The sequence below is a fragment of the Arvicanthis niloticus genome, chromosome 3 (genome assembly GCF_011762505.2).
Source record: "Arvicanthis niloticus isolate mArvNil1 chromosome 3, mArvNil1.pat.X, whole genome shotgun sequence".
Lineage (NCBI taxonomy): Eukaryota > Metazoa > Chordata > Mammalia > Rodentia > Muridae > Arvicanthis > Arvicanthis niloticus.
The window spans coordinates 68,638,268-68,661,376 of record NC_047660.1 but is presented as its reverse complement, the minus strand read 5'-3'; the positions used below and the strand labels follow the sequence as shown (position 1 = coordinate 68,661,376).

General features: G+C 35.0%; 1 protein-coding gene across 1 annotated transcript in view; it reads right to left on the bottom strand.

The window, feature by feature from the left end:
* Positions 1–8,062: 8,062 nt before the first annotated feature.
* Exoc5 (exocyst complex component 5) overlaps positions 8,063–23,109 on the bottom strand; it is a 48,478-nt gene continuing 33,431 nt past the window's right edge. Inside the window, exons 13-18 of the mRNA XM_034499036.2 lie at positions 18,690–18,798; positions 15,017–15,137; positions 12,967–13,053; positions 11,676–11,784; positions 10,867–11,082; positions 8,063–10,258 (exon numbers count right to left, since the gene is read on the bottom strand). Coding sequence (XP_034354927.1) covers positions 10,070–10,258; positions 10,867–11,082; positions 11,676–11,784; positions 12,967–13,053; positions 15,017–15,137; positions 18,690–18,798 — 831 coding nt within the window. The 3' untranslated portion in view covers positions 8,063–10,069. The remainder of the gene's footprint in view (positions 10,259–10,866; positions 11,083–11,675; positions 11,785–12,966; positions 13,054–15,016; positions 15,138–18,689; positions 18,799–23,109) is intronic.

Genomic DNA, 23,109 nt, shown 5'->3' with positions numbered 1-23,109 from the left:
GTAGATTCCTTTTTAGCTATCACTGGGGTTAAATTGCTAGTCCTTTGGGATTTCTTTTCTCCACATGCATTATAGATACTCTGTATTTCTTCTGTTAGTTTTCAGCAGAAAAAGGTTATATTGGCTATATGCTCAGTTTTCTACTACTTGGAAAGTCTGTACAAAGTTGGTATCATTTCTCCTTTTAATATTGGCGGGAACTTTTCAAGGATGTCATTGGAGTCTAAAATCCTTTTTTTTTTTTTTTTGCTTTCGAGACAGGGTTTCTTGGTGTAGCCCTGGCTGTCCTGGAACTCACTCTGTAGACCAGGCTGGCCTCGAACTTAGAAATCCGCCTGCCTCTGCCCCCTGGAGTCTAAATTCTTGATGGATTTGTTTGTTTGCTTAGACAATGTCTTACATTTAAGCGAGGCAGGCCAGGCTGGCTATTGTCTCTGAAATGCATAAACTTTGAATCTGGTTAATTTTGATGTAATGATTCTTACTTCCAAGTTTCTTATATGGTTTAATAAATTTTAACTAAAAAATCAGTTGTGGGTGTGCGTATGTGTGTGTGAGGTACACATGCCACTGTACCCATGTGGAGGTCAGAGTTAGCCCTCTCCTTACTGCACATGGGGTCTGAGGACTGAACCTAGGTTCAGGCTTGGTGACAAGCCTTTTTACCAGCTGAGTCTACCTGCATGTGTTCCACATTTAGGTAAGATGAATGTTTAACATTTACTTAAGATATTTTCCTTCATTGTAACCTTGACCCTTGGATCAGACAGAACTTCACTCTTTATTTCTCAAAAGCATAATTATTTATTTACTTTTGTAAATATCCCATCTAGTGCTACTGTAGTCACAAAGCACACTTTCACATTTTTGAAAACACTGGGTCATGGTTTATTTAGCACATGCAATTTTTAGTTTCCATGTGCACTTGAAACAAACATTTAGTTGTTACATTTGACTTTCAGTGCTTTACAATATCCTTCATGAAAAAAAAATTTAGAATGTCTTCAAGTCACTAGTGAAAATTATAGGCACTAAGCTACTTACTAAATGAAATTTCATGTTAATGAGAGGGTATTTATAATTAATAAATTATTAAAATTATATAAATTATTAAAATAATGTCTAGTCTGCTAATGAGCTTTTGGTTCAAGCTTTTAGAAATCTGAATGAAACCTATTTCATTTCATTGGGTTAATAAAATTCTCACAGCAGATTAGAATATATCTGCACTGTATGGATAACTAGCAGTCCAACTGAAGTAACTCAGTATGTCAAATCACAATCTACGCACTCACAATCCAGCCTGGAAACATGGCGGACAGTGAGTTGTGTAATCACACTTTCCATGTACTGGTGCCAAGGGCTCATTTTGCCGACCTTCCTCAGATGCAACTACTGGGATTATAGCTAAAGTACAGAGCATCAGGTTTGTGTTACAAATCTGGAGTGTCTTTCCAGAATGGACTACCTGAGACCTTGGGAAAAGTAGATGATCTGGGCTTAGAATTAGGAATCAGGATGTCAAACACAATGATACTATCCCATCAGCCCCTACAACAGACAGCAGTGAAATACGAAAATACTGGGGGCACTTATTTTCCTTTTTAAATACAGGAAATCTCAAGCACATATAGAGCTATCAAATGAAATTTCGAAATTCAATCCCTATCAAAGCTACAAAAGCAATGGATTTGTTTTGAACTTTGTTGCTCTGAAAAGTGAAAATTAAAAAGTTTAAATTCTTCACAAAATCTGAACCAGGTTCTGGTGAGAGGTCTGATCTCAGCACACACGGATGTTTTTCCTAAGCCTGTTTCCTAACATCCATAAACGAGACGATAGTTTGGTGTTAATCAAGATATAGAGACAGGAATGACTTCTGATGTCCTTTATTACACATTTCCCACATCCAGGACATCAACACACAGATCCTGCTAGTTTAGTCTTACATTGGCTTCTGAGCCCCAGACCCCTTCACTCCTGTATCACAGCCCAAGTTCAGGTCTTCTCCACCACATTAATGTAGGAGCCTGGTTTCTACTCTTCTTTTCCTGCATATATATTACATTGTTTAAGACCAAGTCCCCTACTTCATCTTTAATGATTTCTTGTTGCTCATATAATAAATCAACTGACCCATCACTGAATAAGCTAACCCAAATCATTCCAGCTTTGTCTTAAAGCACACACCCAGGCGCACTGAACTCTATGCTCAAGGTATCTTTCCATTTGGAAAACAGCAGATTCTACACGTCTAAAGCAGTCACTCTGCTCCTTCCCCTGCCTCAGTTTGTAAAATGCTGCTTGCATTTTAAAAGCCCAGGTTAAACATGGGCACCTCTGCAAACTCTTTCTATGGGTAATATAACCAAGTACTTAAAATGCTGGTCTCATCAGAAATAGAACTTGGCTGTTTGTATTTGAGCTTATCACTTAACATGAAGTTGACCTCAGTACATGAGATCCAGCACTGATAGACTCCTGTCTCACATGAAGTTCATCTGAACATGTGCTTTTTAAGGGCCTACAAAACAACAATTCTATAATCATTTTTTCCTTTGAAATTTATTAGCAAAAATCTTATCTTATCCAGTATTTAAGACCTAAATGTTCATTCACAGCTCCTATGATGTACTTTATCATTAAATAAGCAATTATAGCAGTAAAGAGATATAAGCATGCCGTGCATTTCAAGTCTGAACCCCTTTGGTGCATGTAACATTTTACATGCATTCCAGCGTTACTGTTTCCCTTGGTATACTGCACCCTCTCCCCATGTAGTTGTTTGAGTGGTAAAGTTATGAGTAACTTATTTAGAATTTAAAAATCTTTATGTGGTTTTCTTTGTTTGTTTGTTCTGAGACAGGGTTTCTCTGGCTGTCCTGGAACTCAGTACTTAGACTAGGCTGGCTTTGAATTCAGAAATCTACCTGTCTCTGCCTACCGAGTGCTGGGATTAAAGGCTTGTACGGACAACACTTAATTTACATAATTTCTAAAGTGATCATTTTCATTCTTCCATTTTGGTCCTAAAGTCAATACTCCGTAGCTAAGTAGGATGAGGATACCCTCCTCTGCATAGGAATGGGGAATCCAGTAAGGGGCATTAAAGCTCACAGGGACTGTGTATGACAAAGGGGGAGGGGACACACAGGAGTGTATCCACGTGAATATGAATTTTTAAAATGAGTATATATACATATCCATATGTACTTATGTATATAAACACATAAAATCTCAAGCACCAGACACTGGGAGCAGCAGCATCTCCATTATAAATATACCCGATGCACAAACCCTGGCTTCCAAGAATCAGTTTCCACTAAAACCTAGGACACTGATGTAAGAGCTGGAGCAAGTCTACAGCCACATCACCCTCAAGATACCCAATTACATTTCATCTTGGCAGTGAAGCATGTTTGGGCCTGGTTAGTAAGTACTTGGATAGGAGAGCTAAGACGGATAGGTACAAAATGAATTTGGACAATTCTGTTGTGCTTTTCAAATGATGGGAATGCCAAAAGGGCACACGGGCCAACTTGAAAAGGCTTCCACTGACCAAACCAGAGACAATCCTCACAGACCTTGAATAGAAAATTGGTAATAGATTGAAATTATGATTAAGTCTAAGATACACACAAAGCAACTTCCTACAATGTAATTTTTTAAAGGATGATGGTAGCTTTACACGGTGGAGAGGCTTGTCCCCTTAACAAACAGCTGAACGAGCACTTCGGAAGTGGGTGAGGTAGAGCTGTACGTATATGAGAGGGAGCGCTGAGAAGTATGACTGGGATCTAGCCACGGACAAACAGGAATCTAAACTCAGGGGCACATAGCAGCTAGCCTATAACGCATACAGTATGGAGGGTTGAGAAAGCCAGAGGCTGTAGATGTTCAAGCAAATGAGCTGCAGACAACTTGCAGCTGCGGGGTTTTCGTCTGGATCCTAGAGTAAGACACGACTGAGACAAACCAGTAAACCTACAGTGGGGTCTGAGGATGATAATTAGTTACATGTCAGAGTACACGCCTGAGTGTGAGTGCTGTCTGGTCAGGCAGAATTCTACTGGAAAATGCAAAACAATTGCAAGACAACAGCATCATGGGAGCAACTTACCCTTAAAGGGGACAGGTTTTGTTTTGTACAGGTTTTAATACCCCCTCTTTACACTTGAGCTTATTTCCTAAGTTTCCCATGAAAGAGTAAGAGCAGACAATGAATCAATGTCCTTATTTTTAGAAAGCTGACGAGAGGATTTGACGTAATGTACAAAATTCTACAAACTCATTTTTGCTGTGAATTTGGTTCATGTTCTCCATCTACTGTGAACAAACATGTTTTGGATTTTATGTTCTTAATGTCCTCAGAATTTTCCTCATGGATGACTTTCTGATTCACGTGCACATACAAACACCCATCCTTGCAGTGCATGACAGTAGTGTTCATAAATGTTTTTCAGTAAAGTTATATGAATTATATTTTTTAAATAAAAATGTTATCACTATAAAAATAACATCACCCCCTTGTGGTAAGAATCTGAAAATACATTCTATTGGAGAATCCTAATAGGCACTTAGAGAAAGTTATTATAAAGTATTTTTACACACTTTCCTGTGTGTCCCCTACAAGTGTTTACAAACAATACATGCAGAGGTAGCCTCAGTCTTCTTTAGGTCAGTGCTATGTCTGGATTCCTAGTTGGATATCTTTATTGTAAAAAGCTGCGCATTTGACCCACTGCTACAACAAAAGGCCAGAGTTCAAAGAACAATGGAACCAAGCTAGAAAATGACAGGCAGACACAAAGAACAGCCTCACTGAAGGGCAGCGCCTACTTAAGATGACAGGGGCACCAGGGTTTCGCAGTTCAAAAGTTTACCCTACAATTTGGAAGTCCACCATAGGAAATCAGTTCTTTAGAACAGGTTCTATCCAATCTTTGTCTGGCTAATAGAAAGATATGTATTTTCTCCTAGTATGTAGCAGGCACTAATAAGTCTGTTTTACTGACCTTTTGATTATAAAGTAAGTTAAGTGCTTTCTGGAATGCAAACATAATTCTGGTTTCAGACCTTTAAATTAAAAGCGGCTCAGTTGGATACTGTCTCTTAAACACAGTAATATAAATATTAGTATCCTGACTAAAATGAATTATTGACAGCTTTAACACATGTTGCGCAGTACAAATTAACAAAAAAATACATGTCAGCAGAATAATGTTGACCATATTCTAATCCATTCCATCTGCTCAAATATTAGTGCAAACAATTATTCATTTGGAATGCGTCATTGCTATCCAGCACAAACCTAGCCCTTCCTAATAATGCCTTTCTTCTGAGGTTGTTTGCTTTTTGGAGTATGATGCGATATATTCTTATTTAAATTGGCTTTGTATGGTAAGACAAACGACAACTTTCTAAGCCACTGAGAAAATGAGCAACTGTGTTTAACTGCATGTCCTTTTTGCTCCAAATGAATATTTAATCGTAAGACTGAAAGTTTATTGATACTTACACCAAATAGCAGTGATAAAATATGCAGTGCCTAGTTTAAAATTATAAACTTAGTTAAGCCCAAAGTTATTAGCTCCACTCACCAATGAAAATTCTAATGATTAAAAATTATCAATAAGCTACTTTTTGCCCCACTTTCATTCTAGCCGTAGCTGTGTCAAGACTACTGATGTATTGAACAGCTAACAGAATCAGCAAGCCTGTCATTTAAAGCATTCTATTTTTCAATGTAAAAATACTGATTTCTTTGTACCTTCTAAAGGAGAGTTATTTTCTCCCATGTTATAATGAACTATATGAACACATGCATGTGTGTGTATATACATATTCCTAAATACATAATTATAATCTATTCAGTCTATGTAATGTTACTTGTATGTATGGTTTCAGGGCTGACCAGAATTTGAAAAAAAGCAAGAAGGGGCATATAGGAAGGTTCAGAGGAAAGAAGGGGAAGGGGGAAATTATGTAATTATAATATCAAAAAAATAAAAAATTGTATGAACTATTCTTTCTATTATGAAAATTAAGCAGAAATTATCATGATTATCTAATCTATTCACTATGGGAAATCTGTGATGAGCAGGTTTCCATTAAATACAAACTTAATATTCAATTAAAATTTCATAACTACTTATATAACTTTAAACACCCAATGAGAAAGTATGATCACACACTGAAGACATTTAAGAAAAAAAAAATCTTACAGTAGCTTGATACAGACCTTATATTCCAACCTCATGTTTCACAATGAGGACCAAACACTGGGAGAAAATAAAATTGGGTAAAACTAACAAGGTTATCAAAATAAAAAATATACTTAATGTTACACAAATAAGAAAAATACAACATATATTTAAAAAAAGACATTATTCACTCCCATTATACTAGATATAAGTCTGAGACCATGTCAACTTAGACCTTGAAGGTCTTCTTACCTGTTCTGTGCCTTAGATTTTTCACCTGTCAAATGGAAATAGTAGCACTGAAATGATAAGAGTTACTCTGGGATCAAAAATATATGCGAAGGACTTAGCACAGTACATGAGACTTAAGTCCAATAAATGTAGAACTAATTAATTACCTTGATTATGCATTAAAATTTTAAATTGCTGTGTTTACTTCATGGAAAATTATTTGGTATGATATGCACTGGTCTTTTTCCCAAAATATATAGTAAATTGTAGGATAAGCCTTCTCAAGTAGAATAGTAAAGAAACAAATGTCATTAAATAAACTTGATAAATCAGAGTGCTTTGTATACCAAAGTCTCCATTAGCAATCAAGAGAGTCCAGGGGGCTTCTGAAAAACATTTCATACTCCTTAAAAATCAGTGGGCAATGACAGAATATTTTTGTATAAAAAATATGTTAATCAGGAGATATAAGACTTTCTGGTCACCAACCAGGCATGTATTTGAGTAACTCTTACTCTTGCACCAACAATTTAAGCAAGTCTTAGCCTTATATGACTACTCTGAGGTGCAGTGGCATTTTAGAAGCCAAGATCTCTTCATCTGTATGTGTGCTAATGTAGATACAGGCGCCTCAAGGAATCAGTAAATCCTCTATTTACCAATCAATATTGGTTGGTAATTATTTCACTGTGTATCAGTAAGATAGTATGCAGAAAGTGAAATATTTATAAGGAAAGAAAAATGGAAAGATCAAAGAAAATATAACACAAATTGCCTGCTTTAAACTAGATTTTAATTTAACCTCCTTTAACCTACGTTAGCAGCACTTTTTAAAACAAGAAAGACCCTAGGGACTCACAACAATGGCACTCCTAAGTGAGGCCAGTAACTGTCTTGGAATGGTTACATGGTCATATTCTAAAAATCCATCCACTCAACTATTATCTAATAATTCTTAATAAAGGTTCATCATACACTCTACCGTCTTCTGGAGGGGCCGGTCTTTCCTCTTAGCCTATGGATAAAGACATGTCATGCGCTCTCATCACTTTAATGGAAAGGCTGGTCTTCTTAGTCTTATGTTCATTCAGCATGTCTCATTAAGACACTCAAGTTTAGACAAACAATTTTCAGTATTTTGGAGCACTTTGTAAACTAAATATTGATACCTAAATATTACATGTAGTTCACACAGAACTGTGGAACATTACAAAGATTCTCATTTAAGTTTTGGTAAAAATTATTAAGCTCCACTGTGTCCATTATGTCTAACTAAAAATTCCCATGTATATATAAAAGCATTTTATCTACTGACAACCATTTTTGAGTTATATATTTTGAACTAAATGTTATGATGTCCATATATGTAATATTTTAAAAGTAAAATGCAAAGAATGAATACTGGTTGACACAATGCAACATTTTTATTTCTTTAGAGAAATACCTCATCTATTCTAGCTAGATTTCTAAATCTTGATTACACAGTCATGTTCTTTTCTACTAAAAAAGGGGGAGATCTAAGCTATGAAAAATAAGGAATATTTTAAAGTAAAAATTGTTTATAGAATTCATTATAGATGTCCTTAAAATGTAAAAATATGGTGAAAGAAAAAATAAAAAAAAACAACTGCAGGGAATTTGTTTATTGAGCATGAAAGTTAACACTTCTAAATAAGGTATTCATTTTGAATTTTCTTTGTCCTGTCAGTAGACATAATGGAAAATATTGCACAGAACTCAAGCATGGAAATAATAATTAACAAAAAAATCTAAGCAACAAATAACTGCTTTACATTTTAAAAATTAATCCAAACAAAATAATTTGAAGTGCTTCTCTGATTTGGAAGTCTTAAAATGTTACCTCGTGTTTTATTTGATATTTTTCTTTTCTTTTTCTTTTTCTTTTTTTTTAAAACAAATTGACACTGTACAAAGAGTTCCAATGGCCAGTAAAACTACTGCCTTAAACTGTTGGCTTTAAGTAACAGAGGTATAATTTGAGTTCATATCAGTACTTTCTAAGTGGCAACAGTACAAGCATAGAGCTTTTCTAGTATCGAGAACTTGTTCTGGTTCTCTCTTGTCTGAGGACAGCTATCTGGAAAGCCTCTAAAACTGCCACCATGTCCTGTAAAAGTGACAAAAGTTGTCATGCTCACTGCCCCCCCGCTTACCATTGTAACACTGGGCTAAACAGAAAGTGAAAATTCAGTCAACAGTAAGCTGTATAGTGGTTAGCTCTGGACCTAGGCAGTTTGATAATGGGGATAACTATTCAGTCAGGTTCTCAGAAGAAAAACAGTTCCTCCAAATTAGACCAAAATCCTATACTGAAAGAAAAAAAAAAATGCTATGAATGAAGTGAAGATTACAGTTTACCTGGTTCCTAGAAGGCTATGAACTACATATAACTTAGAATAATGGACGGCATATAACCCTAGTTTGTATTCTCAGAGTAAGTTGATAGGTTTATGAGCAACAGCCTTTCTAAAGTTTTATTTGATATTTTAATTTTTTGTGAGTGATTTATTACGTTGCCATATTAAGCCAATTCAATTAATAATCTCCAAGGAGTCCTAACTTCAGAGATGCCTTGAGACTGGAGAATGAGAATGGAGAAGGACAGACTCTACAGGTCTGAAAAGCAGGCATTGGGTACAAGCTTGCCTCCAAACTTGGAATATATCCTATTCATTATCTACAATCTTAGTGCCTCTTAAAATAGAAGACTCCTGGATGTTTAGCCATCCCATCTCATTCAAGGTTAGTCTTAAAGGGCTGACTACACTAGTGCTAAACATGGTGCTATTTCTCACATACACCGTTTATACTATACATCAATGTTTTTACTCCTGTTAAGAGTATTAAAATAACAAACATGGTCGTTAAAGTCTTCCACCTTAAGTTAAATATAAAAAGGTAGTTTCATTATTTTTGCTAATTAATTGACTTGAAATCTATTTATCAAATAAAAAATAGTAAACTTTAAGTTTTACCCAGAAAGCAGATACATCCTGATCTGTTCCTAGTGTCTACTTAAAATGGTTCACCAACAGTTTAGCTCATGAGATTTTCCTTAGACCAGTACTGCTGCTGTACCTCAGGAAAAGCACATCACTATCTACACAAACAATGCTCAACTGTGATTCTTTTGAGATGTAAGAAGTTCTTTAGGAAAACCTAATAGCTTGATTAATAATCACCAGTGCTGAAAATTTCACTGAAAAACTGCTAAATAAGAAATATAGGTTTACTGCACTTCACCTATTTTTTAATGGAAAACAGGAAGGTAAAATTTCCAAATAGAATACGTTAAAGACCAAGAACCAGAACACTGGTGAATTTCATTCATTCTCTGACACCAACATTTTTCAGGATTATAACAGTCATATAGGTTTATAGAATTTGAAATTTATAAATTAAAGTATAGAATTCAATTTAACAGGGAAAAGATAAAAAATAAAATACAGCTAGAGGTATCCAAATTTCAAATAAAATTCCTGGGTAAGTATGGCTGCTGTTTTTTCCCAGTCATTTTTTCCCATAAAATATTGGCGATGTCATAAGGGATCTCCTGTGCTTCCTATTACCCGGGGTCTTCTGAAAAAATAATCCATTTCCCTTGTAAATTCAACTCAGCTGAAGTGTCGAGCAAGGCGGGCAGATCTATAGTCAGCACGAAGTTGTACGAAGGAGTGGAGTATGTTCTTGTCCAGATTGGCAAGTTGTTCTCCTGAGCAGACTTGCTTTAAATTATCTGGAGCAACGACCAGGAGATTGCAAAGTGCATGCAGAGTATCAAAAAGATGTAATACCATCGGAATCTGAATTGAGAGAGAAGAAAAGGAAGCATTGAACCAAAGCAGTTTATTTCCTATACACTTTGCAAAGTCTTCTCATATCTTGTAATCAGAACTTAATGATATGGGGGAAGTTCCATATGTTAGAATTTTTTAAAGCTTCTAAAGAGCTAACACTTAAAGGTTTCCATAGTTAAAAGTTTTAATCATTAAAAAGATTCATATTACTCAGTGTTCTCAATAATTTGTAATCTGGTACACTAGAACTAATTATCATTAGCATAACACCTTTAAAAATAATTTAAATATTAGGGAAAACTGATTTCAGATAAACATACATGAAAAAGGAGTATTATTTTCTTAATGTGTGATTCAAACATCATTCATCATGGATGTTAAAAGGACCATCTTGATGGAATGTGCTGAAATATGACCTTACCTAAAATAAAGCCCCAAGGGGAAAAATGTTCATATTAAAATGTAACTGGAATAATTCGCTTTTAGGTAGACTATCTTAGAGCTTTCTCCTTATGATGCCAGTGAAATCACACATTTCCAGTTTAGGCTTTTAATGGTATGGCTTCTGTTTCTGATCTTACTTGCAAGCTTAATTATTGTTTGTTTATATGTACCTTGAAGTCTTTGGCACATTTTCTATATTCAGCAACGTCGCAAATTGCAAGCATGCCTCCCATACAGCTATAGGAATATTGCTGAAGATGTTCATAAACAAGCCGATGAAAACGCACTCCAAGTTCCATCAAAACTGTGTCCACATTCTTCCCATCCATGGAATTTTTAATCTTCTCAACTTGTTTTCTTACATAAACACAAACTTTTACACATGCCTGTAAAAATTTTTCTACAGTTATTATACAGATATATATATATATATATATCATCTTAGGAAAAAAAATACAGTTTTTCAATTTCTAAGTACAAGAGAAAAAATGTAAAGCACAATTATGCTGCAGGATGTTTGATCACACTTGAACCTCAAGACTATGAACTGGAAACATGTCTCATGTTGTAGTGCGGCTCAGCCCTAGGACACACCTTTAACCCAAGAGCTTTCTGTTTGCTAGAAGCAAGTAGTTGAGGTGTGGCTCAGTCTTAGCAATCACCTTTAATCTAAGAACTTTTTGTGAGTAAGAGCTAAATAACAGGTTAAGAGGCAGGGCACACAACCAGTTGACAGGGAGTGAACATAGGAAGGAGAAAGGAAGGCACGGAGTTGAACAGTATTTAAAGTGGAGAATGGGAAGGAGCTTTTTCAGCTGAGGAGGAAGGTCAAGTGGGTGCTTTCTGTGCCTCTCTGAGCTAGCAGGGTCTACATTTGGTAAAACTGAACATTAGGTATTTTGTTTTTAAAAACAACACAACCAGGTACACTTGAGTGTACAAGTATTAAGAAAGAAGATAATATATTAGTTCTACTCACATTAGTATACTGAATCAAAACATTGTTTTCATCTTCTGGCTTAAAATCTGTTTTCTTTTGTTCTGCAGCCAAGATATGCTTCATTTGTCCAATCATACAATTTAATGTCCTAAAGATTGAGAACACAATATATATGACTCATTTAACTCACTCAATTTTATCTATGTATTATACTGAATTCAGTTAAATTATTTAATTGCCTATCGTCACTAAATCACTTTGAAATTAACAAACTAGATTTTGGGGAAAAAAATCATTCTGTGACCAACAAACTCCTGGTTTTTATCATTTTTCTCCTTTGAAAAGATCTTATAGCCTAGCACTAATCATTTACTTTACAACTCCTGAGACAAAGCCATGCATAGGAATATTTAGGAAGGTTTTGGAAGAATAAACGCCTCTAAAAGAATGGCTGTGGCAGCTGGCACATTGAATCCCACAGTTAACAGGCAATCTGGAAGACAGTATTGAGACTACAACTGACAATAAAGGAACTGGTTATAAGGCACCAGTAATATCTAACCTATGTGATTCTTCAATAGTGACCAATCACTCAGCTTATGCAAATAAAAAGACTAGACTAATTTAGAGTTAAGGGGCTGCAAGACAGAGTGGTCAAAAGGTAAGTTTCATGTTAAATTAAAGAGACAGACCACATAATTAAGCACAACGATAATGAGGTCAAGTTACAAAATGATAATAGGCCAACAAAAGATGGTGAGATGTAGCAAATCCTTGGTAACTGGGAGCTCTACTAATTCCCATCAATATAAGAACACCAGAATCTCAAAACAGAAACCTGGAAAGTAATTATCCTCAGTAAGAGTTTTAAAATTCATTTAACAGAAGTTACATTTACAAAACCAGTACAATTACTACAATACTTCATAGATAAGGCTGAAGCCATTAAGTGGAAATAGAATCCTAAACACTACAAACCTTTGTTGTTTCAGTGGCACTGAAGAGTGAATGCAGGGTGTCCAACATGCTAACAGTACTCTACCCCTGGACTATACCCCCAGCTGGGCATCACAGTTTTTAAAGCTTGTACATGTATGACGCAGATGAGTGGGGCTTAAAATCTGAATTTGATTTGAAATATATTTAAACATACTGATTTCTAGGGGAAAAAAATCTCTTATAGATAAGAACAGTATGTTAAAGTATCAACTTTATACCAAGAGAATAAAAATCACAAACTTTCTTTTCTAAACACTCTGTCCATGCTGCTATGCAAAGGGGATTCAATAATTTTTAAAAATGCAGGAGATAAAAACAACAGTTAACTTGCCTATCGATGCCAGTGTCCAACTTCATCTCCATCTGCTCAATTATCTCTTTCTTCTTCTGGAGGCATTCAGATAACTTTGGAGAAGAGCTATTGTTTATTACAAAGGGGGAAAAAAAACCCTCCCATTAGTAACCTATTTGACAAGTTTCTGATCTGTGTATTATGTATTCATATTTGTAAATAATACTAGCACCTATTATTTTCATTTGTTCATAAATCCAATAATTACAAAATAAATCATTACTTGCAATTATGTGCATTCATATATCCAACCCATTCAAACTAGAAAAATTAACCCATTAAAAGCCAAGAAAAGATAGACTTGTTACTCTGATCTCTAAGGAAACAGCATTTAACATAATCATGCAGCTTTGAATTCGAAACTAGTTTCCTGTGTACCTAAATACCTGATATAATAGTAATAACTGAAAGTCACAGGTATCACCAGACTCTTACAAATATAATAAGTCTAGCTAATAAAAATGTGAACAGTAGTAAGTAAATCCAGTTACATTTACCTTTTTTAAACAAAAAGACACAAAACCTAATAATCATGGTTGCCTTCTGACTACCTTAAAATGTCCAAAAGACTCAAAATATTAAAGAAAAAACAACACTAAAACTCCTGATTCTCTGCTATGTGCCATAATAGTTCTTTAAAAAGTAAATTAATAAAAACACTTTCTAAGCTAGGCTTGGTGGCTCATGTCTGTAATACCCACCTGAGTTACACAGAAAAAGAATAAACTTCCTTTCAAAGTCTGATTTGGGAATCACAAGTGATCCTTGAGCTTGTTTCTAGTATAGACATGGCATAACACTGTTTATAAAAATCTATCAAACTCATTTGTCTCAACATCTCCTGCATCGATAACAGTGCTAAGAAGACAACTTCATGAAATTTGTTCATATGTATATAATTCTATTTAATTTTCAAATGCCTTAAAAGTTCATATAAATTGATATGACGATATGATCCAAATCCTAATGCTTTATCAAAATATGTTCATCCATATTTCCTATACATCATCACAAGTGCATGCATGTAATTTAACATAACTACATTTGCCCATTCCCTTTCTTCCCTGAAAATCCTATATACCTCTCCTAGCCTCAGCCCTTAAAAGAGAAAAAGGAAAGAAGGGAGGAAGGGAGGGAAGGAGAAAGGGAGGGAAAAAAGGAAAGAAGGGAAGAAAGTAGGAAAGAAAGAAAGAAAAGAAATGAAGAGAAAGAAAAGAAAGAAAAGGAAAGGAAGGAAACTAACATTAATGGACTGTCTCAGACCTGCCAGCTCCTGAATAATGACATACTTATTATTTATTAAAGCTTAGGCCTTAGCTGACTGCCTCCTGATTAGCTTGCATAACCTAATTAATTAACCCATTTGTTCTAGTCCACATTTGCCATGTGGCCCTTTACCTTTTACTCAGTTCCAGTATATGTGACACCGCCTGTGTCTGGCTGGCCAATCTCCTGCCTTTCAATTTTTCCCCAGAGTTCCTACCTCTACCTGAAACTCCACCTTTCATCTCCTCCCCAGCTATAGGCTATCAGCTCTATATTAAACAAATCAGAAGAATGCCTTGGGCGGGTACGGAAGGACAAAAACAAACACAAACATGCAAACATAAAATCTCATGTGAGATTGGGTCTTAGTTATCCAAGCTGACTTAGAAATCATAATGTTGAATAGACTGCCTCAAACTTGAGATCCTCCTGCCTCAGACTCCTGAGTAGATAAGATTACATTTACTACCATGCTTGGTATCTGCTGTGTCTTCCAAAGGATGCAAACTGCTGAGCTGCTCTAAGTTGGAAGGCCCTTTTCACATCAGAGTTCAGATTTTGGTTCATGATAGTTAAAACTTTTCAAATATATCAAAATTAACAGCACAGTGGAAGAGAAAACAAGAATTCAAGGAAGAAAGAAAAGATTTTTATTTCAAACCCCCTGTCCTATTTGATGCTTACATGAAGATGTATTACTTAAAAAAATAATAAAAATATAGTAGTCATTGAATACCAATGAAAATATGACAATGCAACTAACCTTATTAGTGGCATTAGATGATCATTAAACTGTTTGTCAAAAAGATGAAAAATAGTATTGGCCTGTTGTACAACATCCAAAAAATAGAGATTTGCATTCCTAGAATCTGATGATGGAATTCCTAAAATTGGAAGGCATAGGTAAGTGAGAACAACCTTAAAAGAAACTGAGCAAAAGAAAAAAAAAAAAGATTTATATATACCACATAAATAAAAGTAACATCACGTAATAAACCAGCAACAATTCTATAGATTAAACAGCTTAGAGATTCATCCAAAGCTATTTTTATACCCCAAAGCTAATCATCTTCATGATTTGTTGAGATAAAATGGAAAATGAATCAATTAACAAAGTGCCTGGTCTCTACTCCATCCTTCTGTCCCCAAACCTCCTACCACGTTCCATAAATACATTCCAAGTATCTTCCTTAGAACTAGGCCTTCCTTCCTGACAGTCACAATGGTTTCCTTATGGCCTTCTAGCACATTTACCCTCTACCCTACATAGACTCCTGTCAATTACACACTGTGCTCATCTTGTTCTCCACTCTTTCCTCAAAGCTATTTAGAATCTCATCACCCAGAGACTTGTTTCCTCAACATCTCCTAATACTCTGTGGTTATCAACATTCTGACCCCAAAAGATGGAGCTGAGACCCTCTCTGGATCCACTTCCTCCTTTCATAAAGAGAAATGCATGGACTCCAGGATCCTTCCTTGTTTTAGCTCTCAATGCCAGTGTTTCTATCTGAAATCAAGAGAAGACTAAGAAAGCCACCACAGCCTAGAGTTCTTACGACTTAGAGTAGCTTTACAAATGGAAAACAAAAATGTTTTGTAAAAAAGACACAATTGTTGGTAGGAAAATTAAAGGTGCCAACACAAACATACAATAAAAAAACCTGAAGCACATGTAGAAAATACTAATCACCATAAAACGTGGAAATTAAGACAGTATTAGTGGATGTATTTCACTAATAAAATATAAAAAAATGGAGAACTATTTACTAACATATATAAAAACCTGTATATACATACAGGCTTGAAGCAATTTAAGTTGTACAGAATAAGCTCCTTAGAAAAAAGGTACACTAATGAAAATAATTTTAAAATATATATGCATAGTGTGCTTTGACTTGGGACTTTACCTAAAGACAGTAATTTCAGTAAAGAGGAAACTCGACAATGCGACTCCAGTGTGTCTCATCACCAGGCAGAGTTTTACATGGTCGTTAGGAACAATGACCATGAACACTACTGCACTGAACATGCTCATGACTATGAGGAATATTCCCAGTCCAAATGAAATTTTCTTAAACATTTCAAATTCAGAATACTGCTATTAAAATCAATAGGAAAGTTTACATTCTAAATGAACAATAAATTCTTCATGCTTTACTCTTGTTATTTCTAATGAACTTAATTTTATTTGTGTATGTGTGTTAGTCAGAGGACAACATTCAGGAGTCAGTTATCTCCTTCTACCATGGGATCTGGGTACTGAACTCAGGTTGTCAGGCTTGGCAGCAAGTGCCTTTTACTGCTGAGCCATTTTGCTGGCCCTTATTCTTATTCATTATCTTATTCTGTAATCACATTTTAAAATATTTAAATTATTCCAATACAAATGACTACACTAGGTCATTTTCTACCAGCACAGTTCAAATACTTAATGTCAATAGTCTAAGTTAAAATTCACTAACAGACTGTTGCTTATGAAGGTAACAGAGTTAAGTCAGTGACTGATCTACAGCTAAATCTGGTTCATTATTAAAGGTTTCTAGGCTGGTGTTTTACACAGCCAATAGAGACTTTCTGAACTGTATATACTTTCTACATGCTAGAGTATAATGCTGGAGGGTAGGAGGGACTAAACAACTGAGATTCCTATCCTTAAGGACTTATATGTTGTTGTCTCTACTTAAAATATTCTTACTTCAAATATTCCGTTTACTCACCACTTTATTGAGTTCTCTGGTTCATGTGTCTTCTCAGAGGCCTTCTCTGACTACCCTTTCATAAAAAGTTTTGGGGGGCTGGCGAGATGGCTCAGAGAGTAAAGATGCTTGCTGCCAAGCCTGACCACCTGAGTTCGATCCCTGGAACAAACATGGTGGAAAAAGAGAACCAACTCCTGCAAGTTGTCCTCTGACCTCTACATGCGTGAACACACACAAAATAAATGATAAATAATAAAAAAAGAAAAAAAATTCTGCCTGTAAACCCTTTACTCTGCCTCCAGGTTAGTATTCTCTATCCTTTATCCAGTTTTATTTTCCTACACTTCCTAATCATTTGTCTATCATTTTTACAAGAATATGAACTGAGTAATTAGTCATGTAACAAGTATGTGCTAAATGAGTAAGTATTGAGAAGAGACAGACACTAACAAGTCAAATTCAACTCTGGGACAAAGGAGAACTATTCGGCAACAGGAGCACTACTGCATCTCAGGTGACCAGCACAAGTGTCGGAAAGAGGACATCTTAATTGAGGTCAGGTTGAAAAGACAAATGTAAAGAGCTGAGGGAAAGTTTTATGCAATGGACAAATGCCAAGTGCAAAAAGCCTAACAGGAAAACCACGAAGACCAGGGTTATTGGGACAATGTAGGAAATGCAGCATGGTGAGAAACCTGCAGAGGCGCACTATGGATCATATTGTTTTAAGTACTTCGTTTTTATTCCCTCCAAGAGTAATAATCACTTAGCAGTCTCCAATAAGAAAATAATAATTAAGCTGGCTACTGCATAGTAACTTGGGAAGGCAAGGCAAGAATGAACACAGGAACCAGTTAGAAGATGACAATGTTCCAAGTAGGATTGTATCTGTAGAGATTAAACAAAGTAGAAAAACTATATTCGGATGTATACCTACAGTATTTGCTAATGAACTGGCTTATTAGCAATGAAAACAGGAAGGTTGAAGCAGTTTCTGGGTTTAGTAACTAACGACTTCCTTAAAAACCTAAGAGAAGAACACTGTTGGAGGAAGACAGTTTCTTTGCTTTATTATTTTAGGTTACTCAAAAATTACTATATAGTCTACACGCTGGCCTCAAACTCATAGTGACCCCTACCTTGGCATCCTGTATGCTGGGATTACAGGCGTGAACCACCATGCCTGGCTAAAGAATTTCATTTTTGAAATGTTTAATCTAAGACCCCCACTTTACAGGTTACAGGGTCAGGTTATCAACTAGGTTAAGGAGATTGGAAGTCAGGGGATATGTTGTTGCTATACTATAGATATAAAGTAGTAAACCCAAAAGAACAAAGCTGAAAACTTTAATATAAATGTATTCCTTTCCAGATTTATTTTTAAATATTTTTCTCTCTAAACTTTATTACTCAATTCCTAAGCAGAACTATTCTTACCTCTATTTATGCTTCTTGACATTTTATAGCATAGACCATTGTTATAAATTTTGCCAATATATTGTGCTGAGTTACATAGTCTATAGCTTTTCTTTACTGGATGTAAACAATATATAAAAATTATGCTTCTGTTTAGTTTCTAGCACCCTGCACACCCTATTATTAGAGAAGCTCAAAATACATTGTGTTGAACTGACTATATCACATAGACGTCACAGATAAAACAGCATTATGAATATCATTCAACCAAGCAGAACTAAAAGAGTTTAACAAAAAGTGAAATAGAAGTATACTTACCAGCAAGCCCTGTTTCTAAAGCATAATCAATATGCTCAATACATAAAAATTCCACAAGAATGGTAAAAATTCTAAAGGCATTCCTTGGTAAGTCAGAAGGATCAGAAAGCTTTAAAAATAAGCAAAAACAATATTACTCTTCAAGTCTACATTTTTAAAAACCCAACTTTTAATAAAGCCATCTTTTTGTATAGAACACTATTTCAGGTAACAAAATGTTACTGTTCCTATCTCACTATCCACACAATTATAATCCTCTGGATTGTTTGTAACTCTCCTGACCTAGAGCAGTGTTTTTTTCAAATCTAGATTGCAATCTTCAAATAAAACCCAATTATACTTTCAAGAAACACACACATACGGATATGTGTATACTCTGGTAACAATGTAGCATGCATTTTGAATAGCTGAGATCACAGTCAAAGAAATTTGAGAGCTTCTAACTTAGAGAAGGCTGTTCTAGTAAAACTCAAAACAAAAAATATACTTGTGGAATTAGGCTATGAAATCAACTAATATACATAGTAATAAAAAATATAACAAGATCAAATTTAACTCATCATATCCTGGTGGAGTCTTTATAATGTTACTCAATTTCACCAAGTCGTAATAGCCTCATATAAGATGATCTAACATTAACAGCATTTCTCCTTAGTCTTAAGGCTGGAATAAAATAGGAAATTGCAAACTTAATTCACACTAAGCTCACGCTTTTTACTTTGATGTTGCTACTACCAGACTATTTTAAAAAAATGTTAGCAGTTATGCTGAGAAAAATGAATTCTTAAAACATAAATGATTCTCAACTTCTATTAATTGCTTTCTATAATATTTATGAATTGCTTTCTGCCTCTGCCAAAACTTATAGTATTACCCCAACTTTCAGGGTAATACTGTTAGACTTCTTGAATTTTGAAATATTTACAAATATATAATAAGGTCAAGTTTTAATAATAAAATTTATTAATGTTTTATGAATACCTTATATAAATAGCATAAGGACAACTTAATACATTATTTATTTTTACTAAACTTTAAGGCCATGAGTAGAACTTTTCAATGTGCCACTATATTAGTGGTCAAGAAATTTTTATTTTGGAGCATGAAGATTCTTAAGTTTCAAATTAAGGACACTCAATCCTAATGTAACAATATAAGCCTGATGTTTAAACTAAGTTTATAAAGAATTCCTTATGTCATTTTAAAACCCGGGTAATTATACATCCCCACTTGTAAAGACTTCTCAATTGCTACTTTTAATTAACTCCAACTTTTAATTCTTACCAATCTCTCTACTCCTTTTCTTTTGATTCTGATGTTCAATAGGTACTGTTACCTTTATCATAAATCCAAAAAGTCAAGCCCAACTTTTCACCTTTCTCATGCTTATATCCCCAAATCCATGCATAACATATAGAAGAGATAAGCAGAAACTGATTTAAAAAGTATAGAAGACATCAAAGAAGACGACCTGACATTTACAGAATACTTCAGTCACCAATGTGAATACACACATTCTCTCATGTATACAGAAAACCTTAATCAGGCTATATCTTGTAATATAAATCATCTCAGTAAATTTAAAAGGGATTAGCATTATGATGTAAAGTTTTTCCACTGACTACAATGGAATAAAATCCAAAATCATTAACAGAAAGGCATCTAGTATGCCTCCAAATAACACAATTTCATTATCATATTAGGGCCAGAAAAAAAGTCAAAGAGAAATTAATAATATTTTGAAATGAACTAAAACATATTTAAAAACTCAGTTGTCAACTAACACAGTGCTTAAGAGAGAAATGTAGTTAAATGCAAACACTGGAAAAGATCAGCACACTCAGCTTTTACCTAAAAACCAAACCAAGACAAAAACAACCAGGAAAGGGGCAAATAACACCTAAGCAAGTTGAAGGAAGGAAACAATAAAGAACAAAAATCAGAGAAACCCAAGGGGAGGGGGAACTAATGAAACAAAAACATAGTTCTTGGGGAAAAGCAGTAAAACCAATATACCTTGGGGGGCTGGAGAGATGGTTCAGAGGTTAAGAGCACTGACTGCTCTTCCTAGAGGTCCTGAGTTCAATTCTCAGCAACCATATGGTGGCTCACAACTATCTGTAATGGGGTCCGATGCCCTGTTCTGGTGACAGTGACAGTGTACTCACATATAATTATTATATATATATATTTATATATATATATATTTATATATAGTGTACACATATATAAAAATAAATCTTTTTTAAAAAATCAATATACCTTTATCAAGATTTGTTCAGAAAAAAAATCTGTGAAACAAATAACTGATATTGGGAATAAAATAGCTAAATACTACTATAGCTTCCACAAAAACTGGTAAGACAGTAAGAAAGTGTCATAACTTTATTCCAAGTCTTTAAAAGATATAAACTAGGTGGTCAGAGTAGTGTACACTTTTAATCCCAGCACTCAGGAGGCAGAGGGAGGTGGATGCATCTCTAGAAGTTGAGGTCAGCCTGGTCTACACAGTGAGACCCTGTCTGAAAAACAAACAGACAGACAAACAAATGAAGATACAAACTGCCAAAGCTCACTTACAATTAGACTACTTGAACATTTCTGTGTATAATAAATACGCTGAAGTTTTATTTTTAAATCCTTACAAAGAAAACCACAGGCTCAAATCACTTCCCTGGTGAGTTACAGCAAACATTTAAGACAGAGGGCCATCATCTACACTCAGAAACAAATGAAAGGGGAAACAGAAGTACTCTGCTTATCATCCTATGGGTATAGCACTGTCTTCACTATTAAAACATGGCAAACACATCAAAGGTGAGTAGCCTTCATAAACACTGATGCAAAATCTTGTAACAAAATTTAGCATACACGGGCCAGCAAGATTGCTCAGAGCTGAAGAAGCTCACTGCCAAGTCTGATAAAACAAATTCAACTCCTGGGACCGACTTTGAAGAGAGAACCAACTTCCTTGAGTTTTCTGACCTCTAAAAGGTATGCCCACAAACTATAAATAAATTCAATTTTAAAAAGTTTTGTTTTTTAAATTTAGCAACCCTAACATCTGAAATATTAGTTAACCCGATTTTCCCAAATATAACATATAACAAATTCTAACACCAAATTCTTTATTTTGTTGCTTTGCTTATTGTATGATACAGCATCTCCTGTGGCCAAGGCTGGCTTCAGTCAACCTTTGTATCGTGTGGGAGAGCTGAATTCAAGACCTCCCACTCCACTTCCCAAGTACTAGGATCAAATAATACCTAAACTTAATACTACACTTTAATAAACTAGTATAAAAGACTTTGCTCAAACTAAAAGACATTATTTATAATAAACCTATAGTCAGCATCATATTTAGTGATCAAAGACTACATGCTGTACCCTGAATGTCAGGTAAAATGACAAGTGTTTATTCTCTGTACTTCTTTCTATTTCACACAGCCAGAGTAACAGGACACAAGAACAAAATAAAAGTCATCATTTATTTTATAATGAAAAAATATTTATCAGCTCTTCCCAAATACAATTATTGATTCACTAGCAATCCAATCAAAACCAGACTTTTTTCTCCTAGAAACCTAATAGACTTGCATAAAATACAAAGTGAGACCCATGGCATCAGAGGGAGCCCACTCCTAACACTATTAAAGATAGTCTGCTATACTTGCAGACAGGAGTCTGGCATGAATGTCAGTAGAGAGGCTTCACCCAGCAACTGATGGAAACTAATGCAGAGTCAGTGTATATTCTTTGAAAATTTCTAACATCTATATTAATTTATGGGCATTCAAAATGCACAAATATATGCATATAAATAAAATACTACATTTTCCTCAGCTTATGGAGCGATTAAATACTTGATTCCAGTATTTAAGAGCTACAGTGTTCCACCGTAAAACTGTAAGAATCATCACCAGGTCTTTATGATGATTAAATGAGTTAATATAGAACCTTTGAATTGTTTAGTTAGCAGAATATGCTATAAAATACAATACCAAGCAAAGCCTCATTGCTACTACTGCCCAAAGCCAGTATCTATGGATGGAGCCTCTGGACTGGCCAAGCAGAAACCTGCAACAAGACAGATTTGAGCTCAGGCCCACACCACTACCAACTGCAGCTTGGTCCTTGAATAAACTTCTAAGATAATGAATATCAGATCCTTCAGCCACACGTCTCAGGTACAGGTCAGCTTAGGATCAGTAATGGCAACCAAGTGTTTTTAATCATGCTACTACACACCTGAACAACACAATGTGTACAAAGATTTCATCTCCTAAGAGAAGGACAGGAAACTAAACATACAAATTTTCCTTGGAAATGAATGCCAGGCCTACCATGGTAAAAGTTAACAAGAGACACAACGCAGCAGGCCTTCTCTTGAGCCTAGTGCCCACAGTTGGAGCCTTTATAC